Below are 25283 nucleotides of genomic sequence, written 5' to 3' on the forward strand. Positions count from 1 at the left end.
CTGTAAAGTTCATTTCCTAACCCTGGGTTCAGCTATCAGAATACAAGTACTTTGAACAGTGTTTCTATCTGCTTGATGGGTAAAAGCTGTCAGAAGGTCCTGTCAGACATGAAACAGAGTAGAAGATTTATTTCCCAGTAAATTCAGTTGTGTCTTTCTTCTCTTTAGTTCAAGATGCTGGTTACCATTTTGCTGTTTCCCTTCTCAGTGAGCAGTCCTAGCACTTGTCCCTCCTGAAGCCATTTTAATATTTTTCCATTCTTTTAACACACAAAGTCATACACTGACCAAGGTGCATGAAGTAAACAAGATGAGCACAGATGCTATGCACTTACACAGAAGTGCAGCAAGTCCATTCTTCAGGGAGGATGTATTTAGGTATTTCTCTGTATCTCCCTCCCCATTTATAGCACATGCCCAAACCACAGCTAAACTGACACAACCAGAAACTCCAATTCTTTGGAGTTTCAATTATTTCAATTAATTCAATGGAGTACAGGACCAGGCTTCCTGCTTACGTCTCGCGTATTTCCTTTGAAAGGGATAGGTGGTGTCAGGCCAGCTAGGCCTGCATGAGGAGCTGCTACATGTTACGCACAAAGGGTAAAACACTGCAGAGTTTGACTCAGAGTCAAAACCTCCCTAGCGGATCACTTACCATCAGTGCAGAGCACAGCACAGATGATGTTCTGGGGCAGAACATCAAGCATGCCGCAGGCTCGGCCCGAGCTTTGCAGGAGCCGCTCCCCAGGCTGCACTTTGGTCTCTGAGAACTGGTCCAGACAGCAGCTGGCTCAGTACTACTCAAGCTGTGCTGGTTTAGAAAGTGGTGCAACCTCATGGCAAGTAGCTGCATGCATTCTGAGAAAAGTTCACTTTTTTAAAAATCAGGTCTGTTTAAACTGAAATTGAACATTGTGCTTGTAGTAACAGGACCTACCAGCATCTGCTGACAGCTGTGCTGATACAAGCACAGCTCCTTTTCAGTGCGTGACATAGGAAACTGGGGAATGGATTCTGATTTCTGTTCTGTGACTGCAGGTCTACTGACTTCAGCTCTGGTGTCTGGATGCAGAAGACTGAGAACCAGAGCCAAGGATGGAGGCAGACACCAGCCTAAAGAGTAGGAACACTGCTGCACAGAAAAGACAGTCTGAAGATCTCTCCCATTCTCTACAAGCTGTAGTAATATCCTTGAGCATTTTGGTGAGAGCAGGACTTCAAACCATCTAATTAGCTGAAGAATGAGGTAATCAGTGGCAAGCTAATGTATAGTAAATAGGTACATATTTTTAAACGTTGGGGGAGCTTTCTGAGGACATGAGCATGGGTCGTAGATAAGCAGTAAGGCATCAGAACGATACTCGAGTGGTATTTTCTTTTACACTGAAGCCCTCAAGTCACAAACAAAGACCAGTAAAATAAGAAGTTGTGTTTACTGGGTCCCTGGACTTGCCATCTAATACAACTATTCATCAAAATCCTGTATGCTTTTTGCATGACACATGTGTCTTGTTCAATCAATGGAAAGCTGCTAAAAATCTCCTAAATATCCTATTCTAAACAACGCTTAGCAGCTACAACTACAGCCTGATTTTGATTTATTGAATAATTTGACCGGAGAACACCTTAAGTCACAACAACATTAAGTGCAATAACTTCTCATTCCTTTGCTGAACACCATACGAAATTAAACAAAATAAAAATTGACAGCACCAAGTTATCCTGAATCTATTCCAGATGGATTAAGTTCACTGTATGTATTAAATGGAGATTTTAGTTTGACATTGCATTTCACTGACTCCCAAAAACAAATCAAAAATAACCTAGGATGTGTTACCAATTCCATTTTAAATCTAAATATTTCTGATACTAATTATGGAGCAAAGGGAAAATGTTGAAGACATTTCAACTTTAACAGCCCTGCCATTCTGATTAAAAAATATCAGCTTTACATCTGCAAGAAATTTATAAAGTGGACTCTTTACAAATTGTTATGGAGCAATTTGTGCACAGTTAGTTCTTTGTTTAATCGAGAAATCTGCCCAAACCCTGATTGTGTGCTTATTTCCCTAAGGCTGGGAGTGAAGGTTATTTCATTATGCCTTTTGGGAGCAGCAATCTATCTAATACGTTTCTGAATTATTCCAGACTGAGCCAAAGCTGAACATGAGAACAAAGCCCTGCTTCCACAGCAGAAAGACCAGCCTAACTCCCAGCTGGGAAGATTTAGGCAGAGATTTATAAGTACAAACACTGAAGAAATTTGCAAGTAATTGCATGTATTTGCTCTCTGTTGTGGCATGCAGTAAACTAATATTTATTAAAACATATCAGCACAGTACTGCTCATTATACCCTTCCCAGTCTCTTCTTGCAAGGTTGTAATGAAGGTTTGGTTTGGGTTTTTTTCTTTATTCTTTCAGAGCAAGAGTGCTAACAGAGGAGGGCAAGAAAATCAGGATCATTGATTGACGCCTGCTGTTTATGGAGGTTATAATGTACACAAACCATCTCTGCAATTAAAAAAAATATTGTAATTGCTGCCAATGAGCAGAAAGGAAATACAGTACTCCCACCTGCTCTATTTATGAAGAACAAAAATCTCCTGGAGAGTATGCATCTTCACTAACCATCACCTTTGGAAAGTAACTGTGAGATACATAATCTTCCATTATCTGCCTTTTGTGCTTCTTGCCACATTCAGAAATACCCGTGTATTTCATTAGTGCTTGCACACACTGCAGGTACACATTTTGCAACAACCTTCAGTTTAACTAGTGCTGTGGTTTGAAGTGTTGCTTTAGTCAGCACTGGTAAAGCCTTAGTGGGCTGGAGCACTAGTTACTTTGGAGATCACTTCATTTGGTGCACAGGAAAACAGCACTAAAGGCCAACACATTTCATTGTCACAGTGGGACCCCCATTTAACTGCAACACAGACAGAGTTTTTTTGGAAGAGCAGGATCTTCTTTTCCAATAATTACTTCTCCAAAAGTTTTGTCAAAGCTCAAGTTTGAGTTGAACTTCAGTCACCTGGGAAGTCATTTGCTTTCCAAAGTTTTCCTAACAAAGGGGACACCTGAAGAAGCCATAGCAGTATCTGATTTTGGAGAATGGCAGGAATACCCAGATTTATTCCATCCAGTGATGGTCCAAAGCTTCCTACTCCAAATACAATTTGTTTCAAAAGTCTGTTTAATGTTGCTAGGTGACAGAAGCGTAGCTATCTAACACATCACTTCCAAAACCCTAGCAATTTAAAAGTAAAGAAGGGAGTGGCAGTGAACATAAATTTGACTCTGTCCTTGTATCCATAAGGAATCATGTTTAACTTCCTTACCTTGTACCACCAGGTAAGGAAACATATGTTCCCCATGTACCTGAACCTGCAACATTGTGGCCTCGACTGATGAGGCTTTACAATTGTATTATATCACATTATGTTCTGGTTCTGGCTGGGATAGAGTTAATTTTCTTTCTAGCATTCTGACATTATCAAACTGGGTTTTTTTAAGTGAGAACATTCTCTATTTCATGTTTATTTGAAAGCAAATACTCCTGTTCAGCACTTACAACGTCCAAAAGAGATTTTCCTGTACAATCCTGTACAGAGAGTTCAAAAGGAAATGTTTATAACAGACTTCTGGTAAAAATTTAATGTATAGCTAGTGACTTGTACTTGGGCTTTTAAGGAATATATCACCAGTAAGTACTCCGCATAATACACCAGTTCCATGACTCTTTCGTGCAAAATTTTTGTATAGTTCTTAGTATCTTGTCATTACATCTACGAAAGCAGTGCTTGGGGTTTTCAAACCAATAGCCAGAATTTAGCCTGTCTCCTACTGCAAAATTAAAACTTCAAATAATAATTACTTAGGGTTGAGTTAATGTAGTTTAAAGTTGATAAGAATAATGTACTTATTTACTATGTGGGTAGTGTAAGATTTACGATAGCCTTAACTATTAATTTTCACATTCATAAGTGCTGGGACTGTATAAACTATGAGACAGGTTAACTCCATTGTTGTCATTTAGCAATGGTAACCAGCTATTAAAATGAGTGTTTTCTTTTGGGAATTTCCCCATGAGGTCCCTGCACTACCTTCTCCATCCAAGTTCCTTTTTTTCTTCTGTGAGGGTACCCAAAGTTTCAGCCTTGTTGAATGAAAGCATTTTACTAGGGACAACAATTAAGCAGATGTTCAACTTCAAGAGACTTTTTGTAACAATGCACAGTTTGTGAAATACAAGGACATGAGTAAACACTGCAATATGACAATAAGAAAAAATAAAACCAAAACAAACCTCTTTCAATAACTGGGGAAAAAAATGGGCCCATCATGTAAAAATTTAGGTGTGAGTAGAGCTGGCCAGGCTGATCATTGCTCCTCTGAGACCTGCCGCATTCACTGAACACCTGGCAACATCTGCACTTTCAGTATGAAGCAAAATTAACTACATGCATTACACCACAGCCTATTTTCACCTTGGTTACTGGCAAAATACACACAAAGAAGACATCCAAGTTCAAGACTAGAAGTTAGGGCCAAGATTTTCGGAAAGCAGAACTAAGTCAGGCTTTAAGAGTCCGATCTTCAAAAATATTCACCTTACTAGGAACTCAGAGTGTAAAACCCATTAATCTAAGACCTGATTAAGTTTAGAGAAAACACTCTTCATTTTCAAATTACCAAGCATCCAAGAGCTTCCAAAAAGACTTCTCAGAAGTTTTCTCAAAAAAATGCTCAGCACTTCTGAAAATTGAGCCATTTATTTATATAGCTGCATCAACCTGTAGTTTCACTCTGCGTGGTTCTTCAAGCAATATTTTCAGCTTGAACGGTAATTAACTATCAAATTGCTGACCCAATCTCAGTTCTTAAGCAGCTTCATATGAAAAAATTATGACCAACAAAAACACTTCGAAAAAGCATCTAAAAAATGAAGGGTTAAAAAAAAATACCAAAATTGAAAACCAGGCTAGGAACAGAGACTTAAATCCACTTGGAAAGTGTTTCTAGTTAATTAGTAAGGCATGGGCTAGGAGACAAAGATTTTTATTTGTGGCTTTGCCACAAACTTCCTTGGAGATCTCCAACAAATCTCAACCTCTCTGCCTGTCAGTTGCTACAAATGGGGAATGAGTCTGTGCATAGTGCTTTGAAAGAAAAATAGCACTTCATACAGAACACACGATATGGAGCCTCTCTTAATCAGCCCCTGGAGTTTTGTTTCATTTTTTGAAAAAATAATGTGGGTCAACAATGAAAACATTCTCTACTACTAGCTGTTCTATATTGACTTTAAATATAAGGAATCATGTTTAACAACTCCTTTACTATCTTAGAAAACTGCTTTTTTAAGCAGATGGAAAGATTTACTTTCCTTTTCCCCCTGCAAAATTACACCCTGTAAAAAACGGTACGTACCAAGAAACACCAAAACAGACAACTGACTAAAACATCAAAAAAGAATCACTTCCAATCTTTCCAAAGTACTTCATCTGTGTTCTTGTTTTTAGGCAATTATAAGATCTAATGCTGAACATACCTGCAAACCTTCAGCTGTTTTGGGGCAGGCTGGGGAGGGATTTCATCTCTAACAAGCCCAAAATCAGTTTGTTTGCTTTACAGGATGAGACCTTCAGCTTCGCTCACCTGCAGAGCCAAGGCCAGATCCTGCTGTTTCATACTGTACCACCCAAACCAAGGAAAACCCTATTTGCCACCTTATAGCCAAGGCCTGTGTGTTCTTGCAAAGCTGCAGCCAGTGCTCAGATACTGGGGGATTTAGCTGACCCCTACTGAGCACCCAAACCATCTCAGAGCTGCTTGAATGACATTTTGATTCTGCTCTGTCACCCAGTATTCAGGTCCTTGCAATCTTACAGGCTATGCTTATACTGCCCTTCCCAGGACAGAAAGCTTTGCAGCCCATGCGAGCTCATCACAGGATCTAACAGGACAGAGTGCACAGAAATAACCCAAGTTTTGAAGATTTTATCTTATTACTGCATAAATGGAAGACAGACAAGTAATTCCCATGTGGTTCTAGCTGTGGGAGACAGGAGCCAGGAAGAGAGCACACAGAGAGGAAAATGATGGCCCTGTGGATATTCAAACATGCTAAGTCTGGAAGGTAAGGGAGTGTGCAAAAGATTTAACAGAAAATAAGGAGAAATATTTGGATGACCTTGATGGAAACAGAAGGCCAAGGAAAGAGTTGTTCACAAGGAGACCCTAAAAGGCTCTGAAGGAAGACAATTTGGAAATCCATCCAGCTTCTTTTTCCCCCTAATCAAAATCTTTGTTAATATGATTTGAATCTATACTAAGTGTTCAACACAACAGTTGGCAACTATAATTCACTGAAACAATTTAACTGAGGTGAATTCCTACAGTTTTGACAGACTGCCTTTAACAGACTCTCTGAGCATACATATCTTCTTGCAGGACTAGCACCTACAATTGCTGCCGCCACTTCAGAAAGGAATTTCTACATGCTGACAACAGCATTAAGCATCTGTATGGCATGTATGTATGTATGTAAATACTTAATACACACACACAGAGACCTCTGTTGTATTGCACTTTTTTTGTGTTTTCAGATCGTCTTTACTTGCATTTACAAAATACCAGTCTGGTGTACCATCAGACTTACTCTGAACAACAAGTAGCCCGTTCCACATTTGTCAGCCTGAGATCAGTTTTTATTACAATTTCATTCCCCCCTAATAAAAAAGGTAAGATTCTACTGCTACCAATACAAAATACAGAATTTACTACCATTGAAAGATTTTAGACTAATGAGAGGTATAAAGCCCCAAAGCTGCAAAGAAATTTTAAATTCATGTAATACAAATATATATATACACACTCCTCTATATATTTTTACATATAGAGAAGGAGGTTTGGGTAGCACCTGCTGTAGTAGATTTATGTAAGTACTCAGAAGACCCTATTTTTAGCTGATAATAACTTTCTGGAAAACCCTTTTTCAGGAGTTATGTTTTCCATGCCTGTTCTCCTACAAAATAAAGTACCATACTCTTGGTTTATGTCACAGCAGGAGAAAAAAAAAAAAAAAAAAACAAAACCAAAACCAAACAGGTTTTCATTTTCATATATTGTTTTCCTCTCACAATGAAAGAATGGCTGAACTTTTCAGTTTGAACTCCCAGGATGGCTGACCCCCACTGATCACTAGGTACTTTTGTTATTTAGAAAACATTAATACTACTATTAGTAAATGTTACCATGGTATATGTACAAACAGTACAAGAGCTGGCCATTTTACTTCCCTGTCTCCAAGAGACATTATTTCTTACAGCCTGGGTAAAAACAAGCCCAGGACTCGGCCATGGGGCCCAGAAGGCAACTCTATCCATTTCTTGCCTCACTGCAGACTGTGCAGCTGAACCCTTGGACTGCAGCATCACATTCCCATCAAGCTGTCTGAAATCAGCGCCTCCCTTTGTCCCATCCAGCCTGCTCGCATTTGGGATGAAAAAGGAAAGGAGGCCGAGCTCTTTACAGAATAGGTCACTGTTTGGCTTGGTGTAGCCAAGCTCATTTTTCCACCTGAAACACACTTAACTCTGTGCTGAACCACTGTTAAACTGTGGTGTCGACTTTCAGTTTAAAAAGATGCTTCATAGTGGCAACTTACATTGAAATGATACAAAGAGCCATTAAATTCAATCAAATACTTAGCCCTGGGAATTTTCATGCCTATGTCATCAGGTGGAAAAAAATATATCTTACATTCCCTGTATTTTATGAAGTCAGAAATGCTACAGCAACCTTCAGAATAGTTCTACAGAAGTCTAAATTGCTGACAACTAGCTCTAATGTGAAATTAAAGGGGACAAATTTAACATCATGTTATTCAAAGTACTTGTATCTTAGAGACAGTAAGTATAGATTATTCTATTTATACACATATTCAATATATGCATCAAGACTACAGCTAAAGCATTTGATTGCATGTGTATCTATAAATCAGACAGGTTTGTCTGTTTGTATAAAGTTAGCCTGCCAAGAATTTGCCTGTATTTCTTCAGAAGACAGGTCTTCTTGAAGGGATCTACAGCACCTCACATCATGGCATATTTTATTACCTTTATTTTAGTTAATCTTTTTTTTTTCCTTAGTTTCTGCTTCCTCTGTCCTCCCACCCTCTCAGAATTAGCTATTAGGGAAAAATTATATGGGCAGAATTTAACAATCTTCACAAATACGGTAAAAATTAAATATATGCTTTACTCTTAAATTACGTGCAATTTGGAAATGTACGAGTATGTGAAGGTCACAGGCATATTTATGGTAGTAATGGCACCATACAGTTTTATATAGCCAGCATTAGCTATAGGGTTTCCTATAACAGTTTTATATATAAAGAAAACTAATTCTCTATACATGCATTATGAGTGCTTTTCAACATCCTTCATACATAACTTCCAAACACAACACTCAAAAAACAACCCAGAAGGCTTCTGAAGGCACTCTTTTGTTTGCTTTTTCTTTATAAAGTAAAAATCACTACATAACTAATGACCAGGTGCTCTGTAAGCAACAACACACAACTCATTATTTTATCCCAAAAGGATTCAACTTACAGCTATTCCTGCGTTTTCTAGCTAGAAATATGTGGTAGCTTTTTCTTTGGTTTATTTTTAAATAAAACATGCTATCACCTTTCATAACAATTCAAATCAGGGCCATCAAGCTGCTTAATATGGGCTCAGAAGAACTATACTTACAGACTTCTGCTGCAAGACAGAGATGAGTCCCTTAAACTCTTTATTACCATCAGACCAGTAAGTTTACTTTTTTACCTGTCAGGGTCACTGATACTGTTTTCACTTACCGAAGGTGAACCTTTGTCTTACTTTTACCTCAAGCACTATTTTTAAAGTTATAGTATCAAAACGACTTTGTAACATCTTGTTCAATTAGTGAAACAATGAATAATACTGAAAAAAAAAAATCCAGTGCAGAGTAACGTTCGCTTCTTTGGAATTAAGGCTGCATGCCTTTTTTCCAGCTCCAAGACACAGATCTATAATAGAGTTACACAGAAACAATGCCAATAATAGAATATATCCAGGAGCTGGAAGGCACTTGCTTCCTACCGCATCACAAACCCAGGGTATGATTTCCATACATGCATCACTGCTACACTGCACTCCGCTTGCTGCCATTTCACTGAGAGCCCGCTTTCCCTTTTGAAGAAAGTGGTAGAAGTTTTTCATAAACAAACCTTCAATAAGCACTGATGCACCTTTTTTAATATATTAATACCAGTAATTTATGACATTCCTGTATGCTGAACCCTCTTCCCTGAGCAGAATGGTATGAATGCAAAATTCACTAGTGCAGGCATGAGAATAAACCGGTAATAGGATGATTTCTGCTTCTGAAGCCAAACATCACCACTCCCCTCCTTTAAAAAGGAGAAAGGGGGGTGGGTGCAAGAGAAAAAAAGAAAAAGAAAGACTGCCAAAACCAGCAGGCTAAGTAGAGTAACCGGAAGCGTACTATTTACTGCTGATGGTTCAGTGTCTGCGAAGGACTGCTCAAGCTGTGCTCAACAAAAACTCAGTAACAGCCAAAGAGGGAAGCAAAAAAAGGCACGATGTTTGGTTTTACTTTCTGTCAAATACTGTTAAATATGAGACACTTAAAAAAATAGAATGAAAGAATGCAATAATGCTTCATACAGGTGGTACCAAGGTCCCTAGCTGGGCCTTCAGACAAAACCATTCCCATGTAAACCTTAAAGAGGATTAATCCTCAAGGACCACTGTAATGAGACCTTAAAAGGCTGAACAACAGCAGCCTATCACGGAGGGAAGCAGTAGCCTGCTCCCAGAAGTCTTCTCTAGCAGAGTTACATCAAAGCAAACTGGGACCAGATAGCAGGATTCTGCAAGAATCCCTTATCTCTCCGCTAGCGGATGCTTCTCCTCTGATTGTCTTGAACTGCCACCTGTCCCAGGCATCTTTGAAGGCAACGCTAAGCCTGTGATGGATCTGACCTCCTTGAGCTGAGATTCTTTTATGTCTTTCTTCATTTTCTGCTCTGTTACATTCTTTCCCTGCAACGCACACTACATGAAACAAAGGGAGTTCTCACTCCTTGACTTACTGTCCCCAGCTATTTGAAAGCAAAAAAAAAAAAAAAAAAGAAAAACAACCAATGTTAAGGATTATACTCCACCCGCAATATGGGGCTGTCCTCAGGAGACAAGCCTCTTATTTTTGAGAGTTATAACTAGATGGCTTTTACACGAAGGGACTTTACAATGAGGTTCAACGTTGCTGGGAGCCAAGATATGAAAGCTGCATATCAGAGATAGCTTAAAAAACAAAAAGGTTCGTAATACAGAAGTATATGAAAAAACACATTACAAAAATAAGCAGGAAAATAACCAGGAAGCAACAAGCCACAGAGAAAACACTAAATTACCATAGTCTATGCATGCATCCCATATTGCACACAAATATCCTATAACACCAGTGTCCAGCATATTTTACCGGTGCTGAATTTATCCTAGATTAAAACAAAAAAGTGTTGGCCAGTTCAAAAAAATAGCAGCTCCGCTACCTGAGATGCATACATACACTGACATAAAGTATGCACCCAGCTCACACAAGGGGTATGGCTTTAGCATGAACGTCATGGGTCTGGGTTTGTTTGTAAACAGCGATACACTGGCAACTATGCTCCCAACATCATGGTGACATATACTTGCAGTAGATACCAGCCAGTTAGAGAGCTGAAGATGGGTCCAGGGGGTTGTCATCAGATTTTATTCTGATAGCTACAAGCCATCCTATAAAAGTCACCATGGCCCTAAGCAGGCTGGGCTGAGGAAGAATGCTGCTACAGCTGCCACCCTGGTTTCCCACTCCTGCACTCAATCAATTCTGGACCAGTTTTTAAGTCCTTTTTTTTCTAAGTGCATGGCACTGTCAGAAGTACAAGCAAAGTACAGCTAGCTGAAGAGGATGTTGCCTGCCAGCAGCATCTCTCAGTTCTCTGCTCTGACAAAATAAAAGGATGTCATTAGTTGCAGTTGGGGTTGCAGGTGAGGTTCATGGAAGCATTACACAGCAGGATGGAAGTGGGAAAGAGAAAGCACCTTCTGCTTTCAAAGCTTCCTGGGAAATCCCAGCTGGGAGAATTCAATGAACCACGTGAATGGTGAGATTCTGCATCAAACTGCCAAGCTGGACACTCACCATTATACACAGATAAGAAAAGACTGCAGCAAACAAGGAGCAGATATATAGGGTCTGAATGTTAACTGAAAAAGGCATTACACAGAAAACACTAGACAACAGCATTTTCTGGAGCCAAGACCTATTGGCACATGTTGCCTAATTAACCTGGCCTAGAGACGTGCTCAGAAGGAATTTAAAGTTGAAGATGACTTCTTCCCATCCATATGGGAATTCCCACAACAGGGAATGTGCTTCAGGACCACAGAGCAATGTCAGGCTAGCACCACCCTCCCATAAGAAAATACAGCAGTCACTTCCCAACAGCCAGAACACACTATTTCAGATGACTGTCTTCCTCAGAGCACTGTGTCAATACTTTGCATAGCCTTAACATGCAGTATCCATGTCTACATCATTTCTTAAAGGCAGCCCAGAGGCCACACCCTCAAGATAAGGCATGTCAACCCTGCGCTTTACCAGCCTTCAAGTGTGGCCTCAGCAGCCACCAGCCTCCACCCCTCTGGTCCAGCAGGACCCTGCATACCCAGGCAAGCCCCATGTGTTAAGACAACACAGGCAACATTCCCACGGGCTGTGTACCGAAAAAATCCCAGAGAGGGAGGCTGGTCAGGATGCAGAGGCATAGCATGCTTTAACCTCCCTGTATAGACCCACCTTTCCAGAGCGGTACACACACAAAACTAACATTCATGGAAGAACCACTAAAGTAGCCCATGTCTTCAGTCTGCCTTTCTCCTTCATAATGCAGAGGATGGAAGGCACTACTAAGTGTAGGATGTGTGTTAATCTGTGATGTACATGATAAATAACGACCGTCTTTGAAGAGATGTGCCATATTTCCCCACAGGAACCCAGAAACACTTTCACAGGACAGCATTTTGGATTTCATTCAGGTCTTTTAATTTTTTCCATGGGAGCAGAAAAAGCCAGATCAGGCCTTTAGTCTTCATTTATAAAGGGGTTTCTTCCAGTGGGCTTGATGTGCCTGTAAGCTTGTTTAAATTTTCTGTAGTCAAGTTGACAAATCAAGAAAAACTGAAAACCTGTAAAAGTGAAAATAAACATAGACCATGGGCACTGTCAGTCTCAGGCAGAGTAGAGGCATATATGAGTAGTCCATACATCAGACCTTCCAAATCAAACATCCCACATACTGGGCAACATAATGATTAGCCAGTGATACATGACTAGTGCTCCTCTTCTCCTTTGTAGTTAAAAGAAGAAAAAATTCCACTGCTATCATAGCAGCAAGTAATGTTTTCAATGTCTGGCACCACTTTTATTGTTAAAAGCACTGTAGATCACTGGTGTTGATGCCAACTCAAATATCATCCAGCATGACACTTAACTTGGTGCCAACAGCTTCCTATTACCGTACCATGCTGGGCTATCCCGATTAAGTGAGCAACCCCTGTTTATATGTAACACAGTCCTTGATCCAAAGAAACCTTATTCACCCAAGTGACCCAATTTCATTTCAACAACCATGTCCAACAGAAGTCAAGGCCGAAGCTGAAGGCTTTCAACAGTTGTATCTGTAGGCAGCTTGGTGAAAAAAACATACAATTCAAATGCAGTACCTTTTTACACTAAGGAGTATGACATGCTGGAATGAAATTTATTTTAACACATTCTACCTCATCAGTTATTTGCTTCAACACTTGGTATGGTGTTACACTCAGTTGTTACCATAATCAGCCATTTATTAGCAAGTATGTCATATGCCATTACTTTTGGCTTGTTACCATAAGCTACTTCAACAGGGGACTGTAGATAGAGGAATAGCAATGTTCAGCCCTTCATTTGCTTAATGGTAACATGTATCCTTGAGAATTATGATTTTAAATTACAGCTAGCATGAGGAGCAGGTAAGATGAAAGGGTAGAATATAAGGCAACTGGGGATTATGAAAAAGTTCATTGAAGCAGCTGTTGATTCATTGAATTCATTGGGTTCTGGATCAGCACCATTCTGCTCTTTGGGAAAAATGATGGCTTGGGGCAGCACTGAAATATGAAAGGGAAACCAGAGTGAACAATGGGGGAGCCTCTCTGCTACCTTATTCAGTGTGAAGCAGGAAACGAGCATAATTTAGATTAGAAAGTGATTCCATTATCTGGGCAGCTATCTGTACTGAACTCCAAAAACTCAGCAAGACAAATTCTGAGACAACACAAAACATTCCTTTTCTCTATTTTTAAAAGAAGGTATAAAAATTATGTACAAACCTGTACATACAAACGCTCCCAGACATGTACTGCCTTTCCTGCTGCTGTGTACCAACCACCACCACACATGCCAATGACCACATGCCAATACAGCAGCTGCACTCTTTAAAAAACACAGCTACCAGTACACTGACATATAGTACAGTACTGGTTCCCTGCGCTGGTGGTTGCTGCCTCGGCTGTAAGTTATATGATCACCAATGAAAAGAGGCAGCTGACTCTGACTGAAGGGGGAAGCGTACCTGACACGATCTCCAAACTCAGATGTCACCCACTGAGCAAGCTGAAGAGCCCCAGTTGTGAGTAATTTGAGCAGTGTTTTAATAAGAGTTTAGAGTGCACTGTGTAAACTACCCAAGAGCCAGGCTAAGAGGAAGCTAATTGGGTTGCTAGGTGTGAATAAAAGGAAGCAGAGGCTCTGGCTAAGGGCTCTTCTCCCAAGTACTGAGTTCAATCAAGAGGAATAAAGCTGTATCTGCTAGTGATCCTGAAAATGGCTCATCAACCAAACCATTTGAACTGCCTTAAAAGTAAAGGTCTGTTCAACCCTGGACTCCAACAGGAGGCCAAAGCTGATGCTAAGAGACTTCTGTAGGACCTTGTCAGCAGGAATGACGCTGCCTTTCATCACCTCCCTTGACAAGTCCATGCCATGGAAAGAGCAGGCCCATGGTGCCCTCACACTGCCATTACCCCCACTGCCCAGCCTGAGGCACCCTCTGGGACACAATGCCCTCCCTTCAGTGCCCACACATCTGGGATTGCCCCCAGCCCCAGAGGCAGCAGCAAGGGAGTGCACATCCAGATCTCAGTGACAAGCACCCAGGACACAAGAAAATTAACACAAGGGAGCCATGAAAGAGGAGCACCCTGTAGATATTAGCTACTCAGCAACCCAATTACTGCCACAGATTTCTTGACAAGAGCTGGGCAATGGCAGCAGAGAAGGGGATAAAAAAAGAACTGAACTTAAAGGTTTGTCTTCCACATTTGGACACACTGATCTGAACGCCTGGTTACAACACTGACAAGGATTCAGCTGCCTAAATGCAGACACATAGTGCCATCTTAGACCCCTAAGGTATCTGAGATGTTCATACAGAGGTAACAGATATCACACAGGATGTGGAGGAGCAGTCTTTCCAGGGTGGCAGCCAGAGCAGCTAGGATCCTCCCAGGCATGACAATGGCACTTGAAGCCTCTGCTTAGGCAAATGACTTCCCTCTATCACACTGACCAGATGGAAGGCCACCAATGCAAGAGAAACATCTCCCTGGCAGTGTAAAGCACTGCACAGTCGTTGAGTACGTGGCTTGTCCTCACCAGCTCAGGACAACCTGTTCCAGTTCTTGATGAAGGTCATGAGCACTGAACCGGCACCTGGTTCACATGTTCCCGGTGCTTTGCCACGAAGACTCAAGCTGTTGCAGCCACAAAGCACCTTACAGATACAGATAACACCTGACACCAAAAGCTTTGTGAGACCCAGTTAACGTTTTCTAAAGGTCTGAGCAACCAAGTCAAAGAGGCTGCTTTTCATACTGAGTGCCCTTGGCCAAGAAATGCTCGAAGGGAAAAAACACTCCAAAAGCTGACTGACAGACAGCAACCTCAACACTGTGGGATGCCTCAAGAATTGTAACAAACGATGCTTATCTTCCTTTGGCCACTACTTCTCTGCATACCTATCATACTTGGCTAACCCCTTGCACTACATAGCCTCAACAACAGCACAAAGATTGCTCTGATAACTAATAAAAAGAGAAAACAAATGATCTTGCCTATTGAAGTGGCAGTAATGAGCACAACAGCTATGTGTCAGGCTGTGGGGGTTTCAGGGGATTTTGGTGGTTTGGTTTTTTGTTTGTTTGTTTTTGGATTTTTTTCAAAGAACACAGCAATGGAAACTACCAGATCTCCCACATGCTAACAAACCTCTAGGAGGGAAAACGAAACTTTATCAAACCTTTTCAACTCAGACTTTTACAGCTTCTAAATTTTTTTCAGAAGCACCTTCTAGCTGCTGATGCTATAGAAGTTACCATGTAGAGACACAAGATCAGCCCAAAACCACTACAGAACTTGTCACCAGGCTCTTAAAGAGAAAAATGCCCACTTATCAAGGGACATAGCAACTCTGAAGAAGCTTTTCATTCTTTCCTGATTTAGGGACAGCTGATCTGCCTTGAGGCTAAAGAGATGGATTACATTATTTCTTGGCTTTTTTTTTTTTCTTTTCCCAGAGTTCTTAACTATGATTCTATGGCTTTGAGCAACGTATTCTGTCTCCTTCCATGAAGGCAACATACAACAAATACATACTGTAAAGCATCTAAAAAAGCTTTAGCTGACAAACCAAATCAAATTTGTGAAAGAGGTGTTTTTGCATTTGTCCCAGCGTTATCTTCCCTATTCCTTAACAAAAAAAAAAAACACCAAAAAAAAACCCAACAAAACAAAAACCCACACCAACAAAAAACCTCACACCACAGCTTACACGCACTTGAACAACTGAAAAAAGGAGAAATTAACAGAACCCATCTGCTTCTCAGAAGGCTTCATACTTGGTAGTGCCTGGCTGATAAACACTATTAGGTGCCACAGAGGGTTTGGTTTTTTGGTTTGTTTTTGTTTTTTAAATGCAGTTCTCAGGATATTTTTAAAAGTTTGAAGTCCAACAGAATTACAGGGCCTAAGAGACCTCAAATACCCTATTCTACCCTCCACAGAAACAGGATTGCCTCTTTCCATGTCATTGCCTATAGTTTCCAGCTGAAATTCATACTGCTGGTAATTACAAGAAAAAAAGTCAATATTCAAAGGTGTGTATTCACTTAAACTTAAAAAATGAAACAAAGCAAAATAATCTGTAAAAGATCACTTTTCAGCTTCTCAACCACACTACATTTCAAGCCCTTTTGAATATTGGCAGTTCTGTGATGTGTCTCATGCTGACAAGAGAGAAAATCTGGTAGAAGGAAGGATGTCTCTATGTGCCACTTGTAGTTCTGAATCTATGGGTGCAATTGTTACTTCCAAATGAGAGCATCACACATGGGCAGCAACTCCAGAGCTCTCAAGAGACCCGGCTTATTCCACAGAAGGGCTCCAGAGACACGGGCCGGAGTACTTGTAATGATCAGAACTTCCCAAACACAACCCAAGAGGTTTGGGAGGCATCTTGGAGAAGATATTTCCATTTATAAACTGCTAAGCTTATAAGGTCTACAGCACCTTCCTAAATTTCAAACTGAGTTGCCTCTGACCTTAAGTTTGATTTTGAGAGCTGTAACAATTTTTGTTGGAGACTACTGAAAGATATTACTACATTTTACATTTTTATCCCAAAAATATTTTTGCAAACATGCTCATTTTCTTGAAGATCAACATTTCTGTCGCTCTGCTGACACCAGTAATCTGACATTCACTTTTTATACTAGAAGGTTTTTTTCCCTGTGAGTTTTATTGAAAGCTTTAGATTTTACTTCTTTCAACTAGCCCTCCTTGACAACATTTGGAAACCACCCCATAAATCACTGTCAGTGGAGTTTTGTTACTAGAGCACTTAAGCCCCTCTCCTGCCAAATGCTGCAAAAAGAGATGAAGAAGTAGGACCCAGATTTTCAGATGTATTTAAGAGGCCAAACTCACTTTGAAATTGAAGAGCACCTAAATGTTTTTAAAGACCCCAGCCCTAAATCTCAACAAGGATTCCTCAATGACACTCTCCTACCATAACGTAGCCCTCTATAAAAAGCTGTCCCAGGCTCCTGCCACCCTGTGATGCTGGGAAACTAGAGGTGAGCCAAGACGAGTGCCCACTTTGGGACTATCCAAAAGTATCTTAGTTGTCCCTCAGAGATCCAAAATGTGTCAGGGAGACAACAAAGGATGCCGCTGGCTCCCCCCTATACAAAACAAATGGGGACCCCCTTCCATGAGCTTATCTGCTGGTGGCAACCTGGACTGCTCTCAGTACCCAATGTGTTGCGCACAGCTGGCCATCATGGTCCACGTTGCCATGAAAATTCATTGCTTTCTAATTATTGTATTTTAAGATAGTGTTTCTAGTTACCAGTTTGCATTTGCAGAAACAAGCCGATTTCCTCTTTTTTTTTTTTTTTTCTTCCTTTTCTAGGGGGAGATGAAAGAAAGGGAATTCTTGTCAATAGAAATTAAAACACAGTAAATGAACAAGTGCACCTAGTGAACCAGCACTGTATTTTCCTTGCTGTGGTCTTTTGTTCATGTTGCAAATTGATTTTGAGATGACACCAACACTGGGTAATCTAACCCAGGCATTTATGTGGAGCCTGATCCTTACAAACCACAAGTCGAGGCACAGTCAGTGGGAACTGTGGGCAATCAATACCTTTGGAAGGTTAATCCTATGAAATGTGCAATAAGCAGTTCCCACTTCCCCAGATAGAAGCTTCAAAACTAGCAGAATAAATCCCCAGTAAGGAGGGGGAAAAAACGCACCACAACACAATAATAATAATAACAACAATAACAATAATAATAAACAGGAGTGAGTTCCTGCTTTCAGCTACATTCAGTGCAACCTCTTTGAGATGAGGCAATGTACCAGAAAGAGAATCCTGCCAGGGCTATTCCTGTATATACAAATTTTTAGATAGAGCCAACTGAACTGTCACTGCTTTTTACTTAAGATACTTCTTCAGGCTTCACTAATTAGGTACTAACAATTCTTTCAGATGAGCTGTGAAACCCAGGGAAGAATACCAGCAGTATGTTCTAAATCAGAGTGTTTACATCAGGAATGATTCATTTTTTCCATGAGGAATGACTTGTGAGACAGGCAGTCTTAGCACTCCCATAAATCTGCATGAGAATTAAAACTGGGGAAGAGAATAACAAAGGAAAGTTGCTATCCCCACCGGCCCTGCCTCAGCCCTACCTCTAGAGACAGAATTTACATTAACAAGGGGCTCCAGCTACCACTGCAATCGGTGTTTGAGAAACACAAGGTCTTAAATCCATTTAAGAAACACTGTGATTAAGCTCAGTAACCCTGGCTCTCCTCAATAAAGAAAAGGTGCAACACATGAAGGGAAACCCCATATTTTTGTAATCTGCCTCCAGCTTTTTAAAAGAAAGAAGTTTTTTTTAAGTTAAAAAAAAAAACTAAACAACCCTCCCCATACTTGGTGAGCAGTGTTTAAACAGTGCTTAAGAAATCAGCAACAAAAAAAGACGGAAAACAAAAATTTCTGGTTTAGGCCTGTATGTTTTCCCTTTTATCTCTTGGAAGACAGAGGGCTGTGAGCTGAGCATAAGGCTGCACTCTCATTCTCAGTTGCTAAATGGTTGAGGGGCTCTCTGGCAGTGCAGAAGTGCCGCCAGCTCCATAGCATGTTTCATCCCAGCTGTTTGAAAAGCTGGTCCACTTGAAACACAACCATTATCCCCACCCACACTCGGCAGGAGAGCAAACTCCCCCTCAATGAGGTATTTATTCCACATATATGGTAACTATTATTTGCAACATTTACAACATCAGTCACTTTAATTAGGAAAAAAATTATAACAACAAAAAATCCTGCAATGCAAAGAGACACGCATATTTACATGTAGAAATGCAAAGCATTCAAGTTGTTTCTAATAACTGCAGCTCCTGGAGGGGACATGCGTTCCACACACAATTGACTTAAATGCTCTTTTTCTTTTCTTGCCATAAAAATATACAGATGTTCTTCTTCAAAAAAAATTATTTTCCCTTTTCCTGTGTTACAGGAAGCCCGCCCACACTTTTAAATACTAAGTGGGTATAAATAGAAGCACAAATTAGGCATCTTGAAAAGTCTGTATTTTCCAACCACAGGGCAACTAAGAAATTACTTTGAGTGTTTACATATCCAACTATGTTGAATTAAAACAGTATTTTCTAACCATATGCCCAGCAAAACTGGCAAGAAACTAAGGAATAGACAGACAATAGACTTGCTGGTTCTTCACCTGTTGCTACAGTGGGACTGGGGTATGTTTACATTATTCAGACTTCCTCATGTGGACCACCGTAAGTGTCAGCCTGAATACAGTCACCACTTTGATGAAAGCATGTCTTACATATATAAATGATGCAACTACTATGAAAGTTTCAGTAAGCCTGTCTGCTTTCCTATAAATCTAACTAGACATTTGTCTCTTTAGTTGTCCTTCTGTATCACATCTATTAAAGGTAAATAAAAGCATGATGGCTCTTTATATGACATTAATAGTTTGAGGGATTTGATAAATCAGTGAGTACAAATGTACAACTTGCTACAGCAGTGATGAAGCAGGTCTGCCCATCTGATGTTTTCTGACTTCTGCACGTTGCTTGTTTAAAAATCTACTCATCTCCTGTTTCTCTGCTGTTGTATGCGGGATAACTTCAGCTGTTCTCTCAACTTCTGACAGCTATGTTTTTCTAGTAGCCCACACATCGTAACTAGCTAATATTATTGATCACAATACAGACATAGTAGCTTCATTAAATCTTGAGAACTCTCATCAAAAGGCAAATGTAATAAAATAAACCAAAATAAACTAAATGCAAACTACTCAGACACATTCTAACTGTCTGGCCCTTTTCCTTCAGTCTGAATCTTCAGTAGCAGCAATAACACTTTGGACTAGATTTAAGGGGTGAGCTAGCAGCTGCTCCGATGGTCAAAATGGCAATCGTCGCCACTAAATTCAGCACCAGGTTCGTTGTTTGTTTGGGAGTTTGCTGCTGTCACCCATTTCACCTCTCCCCAGCTGTACAGCCTACAAACAGAGAAGCTATTTTGCTTCCCCGATAAGATTCTTTTTTTTAAAAAATGAGATTTGGGGGTTGCATTAACAAACTGTAAACTATGCATGGTGCCTCCAACCCACCCCGCAAGCTAGTACTTCTAGGCGCTGCTGCTCATGAGTGGTCATTTGCTCTGCACATTCATGCCTCTCTGGCAAAGGAGTCTGCCACTGGTGTGCTGCAGCACATCGTACTTGATAGAAAGATGAGTAACTCCCCCAGAGGGTTTAAGCAGGGCTGTGTGAGAGAGCAGGAGAAGGAGTAGGGTGTACAGAAACCGTCTGCCTACGCTGGAAGACAGCTCAAAAGCTTAACTGCAAACTTTTCCCCTAAATATTGCTCTAAACTATAAGGACAACAAGTGTTCATTTTCTCATAATACCTCCATCCTTATTAACAATCAGGCTCTTTTTTTTCTTTTTTTTTTTTTTTTTAAAAGGAGGTTGGTGAGACTTAAGGTTGTGCAAGACATACTTTGATCTGCACCCTGATGAGTGAACATTCCCCTTTGCTGCTAGCCCAACTAATGAAGGGATAAAATTAGCTTTTATCCCTGGCACTTTCTTTAGCAAAAAAACATGCACTAATCAGCTGTCCTCACTAATCAGTCGTCTGGCTAATGACCTTTTGCCTTAAAACACTAAAATTTCTGAATGATGTGGAAAAAAAACCCCAAAGCAGCCTGGCCCCTCTTTGTGGGTCTTAAGCCTATCATCTGGAATAGGAGACTGGAAGGTTAAATGGCAAATCTGTATCCTGACTGGGTGATAAATCTATAATCAAAAGGCACAAGCCTTGACACCTCAAGATGTACTTCATTACTACACAACTAAATGATTTTTTTTCCTCTTTCTTTTTTTGTAAACTAGAAGCAGATGAAAAAAATTGCTTAACTCCCTCATATTTTGCCTGTGGAGAAATCCATTCCACATCTGTGTTCAAGTGTCAGTTAATTTCTTACTTTTTTATTAATGCCTGAGCAGGAATTCAGAAGTTGAAACTGTTTGCCTCCCCTCTGCCCCCCCTCAACTTCAGGGAGCTGTAGCTGGGGAAGAAAATTGCAAAAGTAGTCCATCAGCCCGCATGCACAAACACACACGTGAATCCCTAAACCACCTCCAAAACAAAACATAAAATTCCCGAAACACAGCAATAAACCTTCCAATCCCTCCCCCCCCCCGCCCCCCCACAAATTCTCATTGTACAAGGCACAGTCCTTCCTCCCCTTAATACCGTACTTCGATTTTGTTTTAAAAGAGGGATTTTAAGGCCTGTTTTATTTTCCTTCTGTGCTTTCTTTAATGTGGCTTTTTTTTTCCTTCATGTATTAAGGAGGTGGAGCAAATGCAACCCTGGATGGCTGAGAAGGATTAGCAACAGATGAGATGTCCTGTGGAAGTTGCTTTACAGAGGCCTGTGGTAATTTCAAGCTGCAATGCAACTGCACCCTGGTTTTTAACTTTGGAAAAGAGATTGTATTTACCTCAACAACCCCGCTCCTCCCCACCCACCAAGACAAAGCAGTTGTTCTCCCTGAGGACAAAGCAAGGCAACAAATTAAATCACGCCAAATTTGACAGCCTTCCAACTTTGCATCCCCAAATGAACCAGCAATTGATACTCACGGTAATGAGGGTCCATGTAACCGTTTCGGGGGTCCATGGTAAAGAGCGTCCCGCGGTAAGGTACAGAAGGTTCGGGAAGGTGCGATATAGATCCATGGATCTCCTTCTTGATTAATGAAGCCCTTTCCTCGCTCGACGTGGAAGGCTCTTCACTGATCTTGCCGAGGCCTTGCCCACCCTGCGGCTGCATTGTGATCGCGTTCCTTCTCTCTCTGTGATAGGTCTGCCCAGGACTTTCATCCTCTGCAAAAAAACGAGGGAGAAGAAAGAGAGAAGGGAAGGAGAAAGAGACACGCACACTTTTTAGCCCATTTATAGCAAATACAATAAAGAAAAGTTCTCCCCCCGCCATCCTCCTCACGGTGCAAGTTCATGACAGCAGGTGCATGTGCAGCGATGAGGGATGGTTTGGGGAAGCTGCTGAGCGGTAGATCATCGTCACCCATGCACCGATGCTCCCACCGGCGGGGCTATCAATTGTGCAAGAACAGACACAGGCTCACTGTTTTCTTGCCTCCGGGACAAGGAGACTGGGAGTTTGGGCTGCCTGATGGGGAGGCAGAAAAAAAAAATAAAAAAGTGATTTGTTACAAAGAGGAGAAGATGAACCCCGCCGGAGGGGCCTAAATCAAACCTAGCCACCCACCGCTGCTCTGCAGCCCAGCTCCAGTCATGGGAGGTTTGCTTCTGTAAGAGGCTGGAGCCTTGCAGGAAGGTTGTTAGCAATCAAAAGTAAGGTGGGCAACAATAAAAAGGGGTAAAATTGCTCAAGCTACAGCACCAGTAGCATCAGGCAGGCGCAGGCGAGTCACTGACTCTAAAGGGTGACCGCATGGGCATGCGTGCACAGGGTGGCGAAGCATGCTCTCCTTTTTTTCCCCCATGTCCACAGACAAACCCACAAATTCTTAATGAGCAAGGGGAAAAGAAAAAGGAAGTGAGGGGCGGGGGGTAATTAGGAGGGTCAAACCCAAGGCCTAGGTCTGGAGTAAGTCTCTAGGCCTGTGGTACCACCTGTGAGGGAAACGGGGCCTCCCTTTCAGGCCACCCCAGGGCCAGCTGCTGAGCCAGTGCTCTGCTCCCACAGGGATTTTAGCCCTCAGGGACTACGTGCACCCTCTGAAAGCCACACCAAATGGTTTTGTTCCTCCAAAGCCAGCCAGACGTTCCTGGGTACATTTCACATGTGGCATGTGGCAAAGGGGTTTCATTAGCTACACAAGGTTCTACTGTAAATGGTCTCCTTAAGTTGCGTTATTGCTTTAAAAACCAGAGACATTTCTCTAAACAAGTGTGAATGCTGTATTCCTTGGCTGATACCCATGCTCCAGGTACTGCCTTGTGCAATCAACCACACTGCACATGTGGGTGTACAGTGGTACATATCTTGAAGAAGTACTGATAAATAATGCTGAGCTCCAAAAGATGCTCAGCAGTTCTGGAAGCACATGAGGAACCTCAGCTTATTAAACACTGGTCACAAAAAAAAAGGTTACTAGAAAGGAAATGAAAATGCCCCCAGGAAATAAAACTACAGTACGTTTAGTCTACAGCCCACGTGCAATGAAAGATCATGGACAGCAGTGCCAAGATTGCACTTCAGTCGTCACAGATTTGGTGTCAGGGCTAAATTTGTACTTGCGACTTGTCCTGGTGTACTCCTTCACACAGCAAAAGTCCCAACCATCAATTCACCAGGAGACTACTTTCACCAAGCCTGACACTAGCGTAATTCAACCTATTTGCCTACATACAAATTAGATTAGAAACAGGCTCCGTACGTGTAGATAGCTGGAGCTGAATTTTGGCCATTATATGCATAAACACGCTACGCTATTACTTTGAATGTGGTGGTCGCTGGTCTTCTCCCTGCCCCCTCTCCTCCCAAGTAGCAACAACAAGAAAACCCAGCAGCGTAGCCTATTGAGCGCTTAATTATTTTTCTATCTCCAAGTATTACAGCAACCAGGCTCGGCTGACTTATCAGCATCTTCCAGGGACTGAATTCTTTTTACAGCCAGCAGTAATTCTCCATACAGAGCATTTCCAGGGTTGGCTCTGAGGAGAAAGAGTTAATGGAAATGGACAACACCACCGTAGAACTGAAACCTTTTGCCCTTTTCTACTTCTTATTAATATGCACAGGCACCGGTCCCTTCTCTGGATTAGCAGGGTTTAAGGTTTCAACTTTTTACACCAAAGCTGGTTTCAGTTAGAGAACTGCAAAAGGGAATCTAAAACTTTAAAACTTATATGAGGTTTTTAGAAAGCTGCTTGTATAACTAAAAAATAAAAAATAAATCACCCCAAAGTCATGTTTTCCATCACGTTTCTCTCTAGCCAGAGTCTTTTATGCTAAATTTCAACCTAGAGTGAACTTTCACTGATGAGATGTAAACTCTTGTAAAAATAGGGGATTACACTCCATTTGAAATCTTGACAGACCCTTAAGCAGAGCAAGTTAACCTGTGCTACCACAGTATGGGAAGAAGCAAGCTGGAGTGATTTGTGGGGCTGTATAATCAATCCAAGGATCAGATAGGATTTCAGTTCTTTTACTCTTCCATATAAAGATAATATTTGTTAAAACTGCCATCCTGGGATACAACAAGAAGCTGACATCTGTCTGCAGTCTCCACTTTTATTCCTTCCTTCTCAAAACACGCATGTGTCATGAATCAAGGTATTAGTGACTACTATGGAACAAGCTGATTTTCCAAATTGCTGAATGAAATTCAAAACCTACTTCCAGTAACTTTGAAACTCAAGGCAAAATGTGTTTTGTTTTAATAAGCTTTCCTTTCTTATAGTTTCTTGAAGAAAAAAAAAGGAAAACAAAAAGCAGTATTTTTCCTTCTGCATCAACCATCTCTCTCCCCATTATGAAATTACTGCCGTGTGCTATTAGAAGTCCAGCATTTCTGTAAATTGCCTGCCATGTAAAAAAACCTAGAAGTATTTTTTAAGTAAACACGATGGCATTTTTGCAATAATAAGGCATAATCAACTGCCAAACAGCTCACTAAGCATTTACTTCATGCTCCACACCACGGAGCCGCTTTTGATAGGGGGCAGATGAGAAACTTGACAGCACCCACGCTCCAGACATGAACAGGCAAGCGGTTTGCAGGAGCTCCGCAGGCACCAAGTGGGAAAGTCCTCTTGCAGTAATGCTGCCGACTCTCAACGGCAGGCGAGCCACTTCAGTGCGCCAAAAGGCAAAAGCTGTCTAATCTTGTTCTGTTTCAGCTGAATTGTTCAATAAACTTTTCAGAGTAAGTGCAGGCAAGCTGCGCCAGGCCAAATTATTGACAGAAACATACTGCCCACCATGGCAACAAGTGGGACTCTATAGCAAAAATGTAAGCAAACA

At 41.1% G+C, this 25283-nt stretch overlaps 1 protein-coding gene across 2 annotated transcripts in view; it reads right to left on the reverse strand.

The window, feature by feature from the left end:
• Positions 1-25283, reverse strand: part of GLI3 (GLI family zinc finger 3) — a 215801-nt gene that overhangs the window by 123665 nt on the left and 66853 nt on the right. For both annotated transcript variants that reach the window (XM_055806548.1, XM_005232952.4), the window contains exon 3: positions 21911-22153. In XM_055806548.1, the coding sequence (XP_055662523.1) occupies positions 21911-22153 (243 nt within the window). The remainder of the gene's footprint in view (positions 1-21910; positions 22154-25283) is intronic.

This window comes from Falco peregrinus, chromosome 5 (assembly GCF_023634155.1).
Source record: "Falco peregrinus isolate bFalPer1 chromosome 5, bFalPer1.pri, whole genome shotgun sequence".
In the NCBI taxonomy this organism is placed as follows: domain Eukaryota; kingdom Metazoa; phylum Chordata; class Aves; order Falconiformes; family Falconidae; genus Falco; species Falco peregrinus.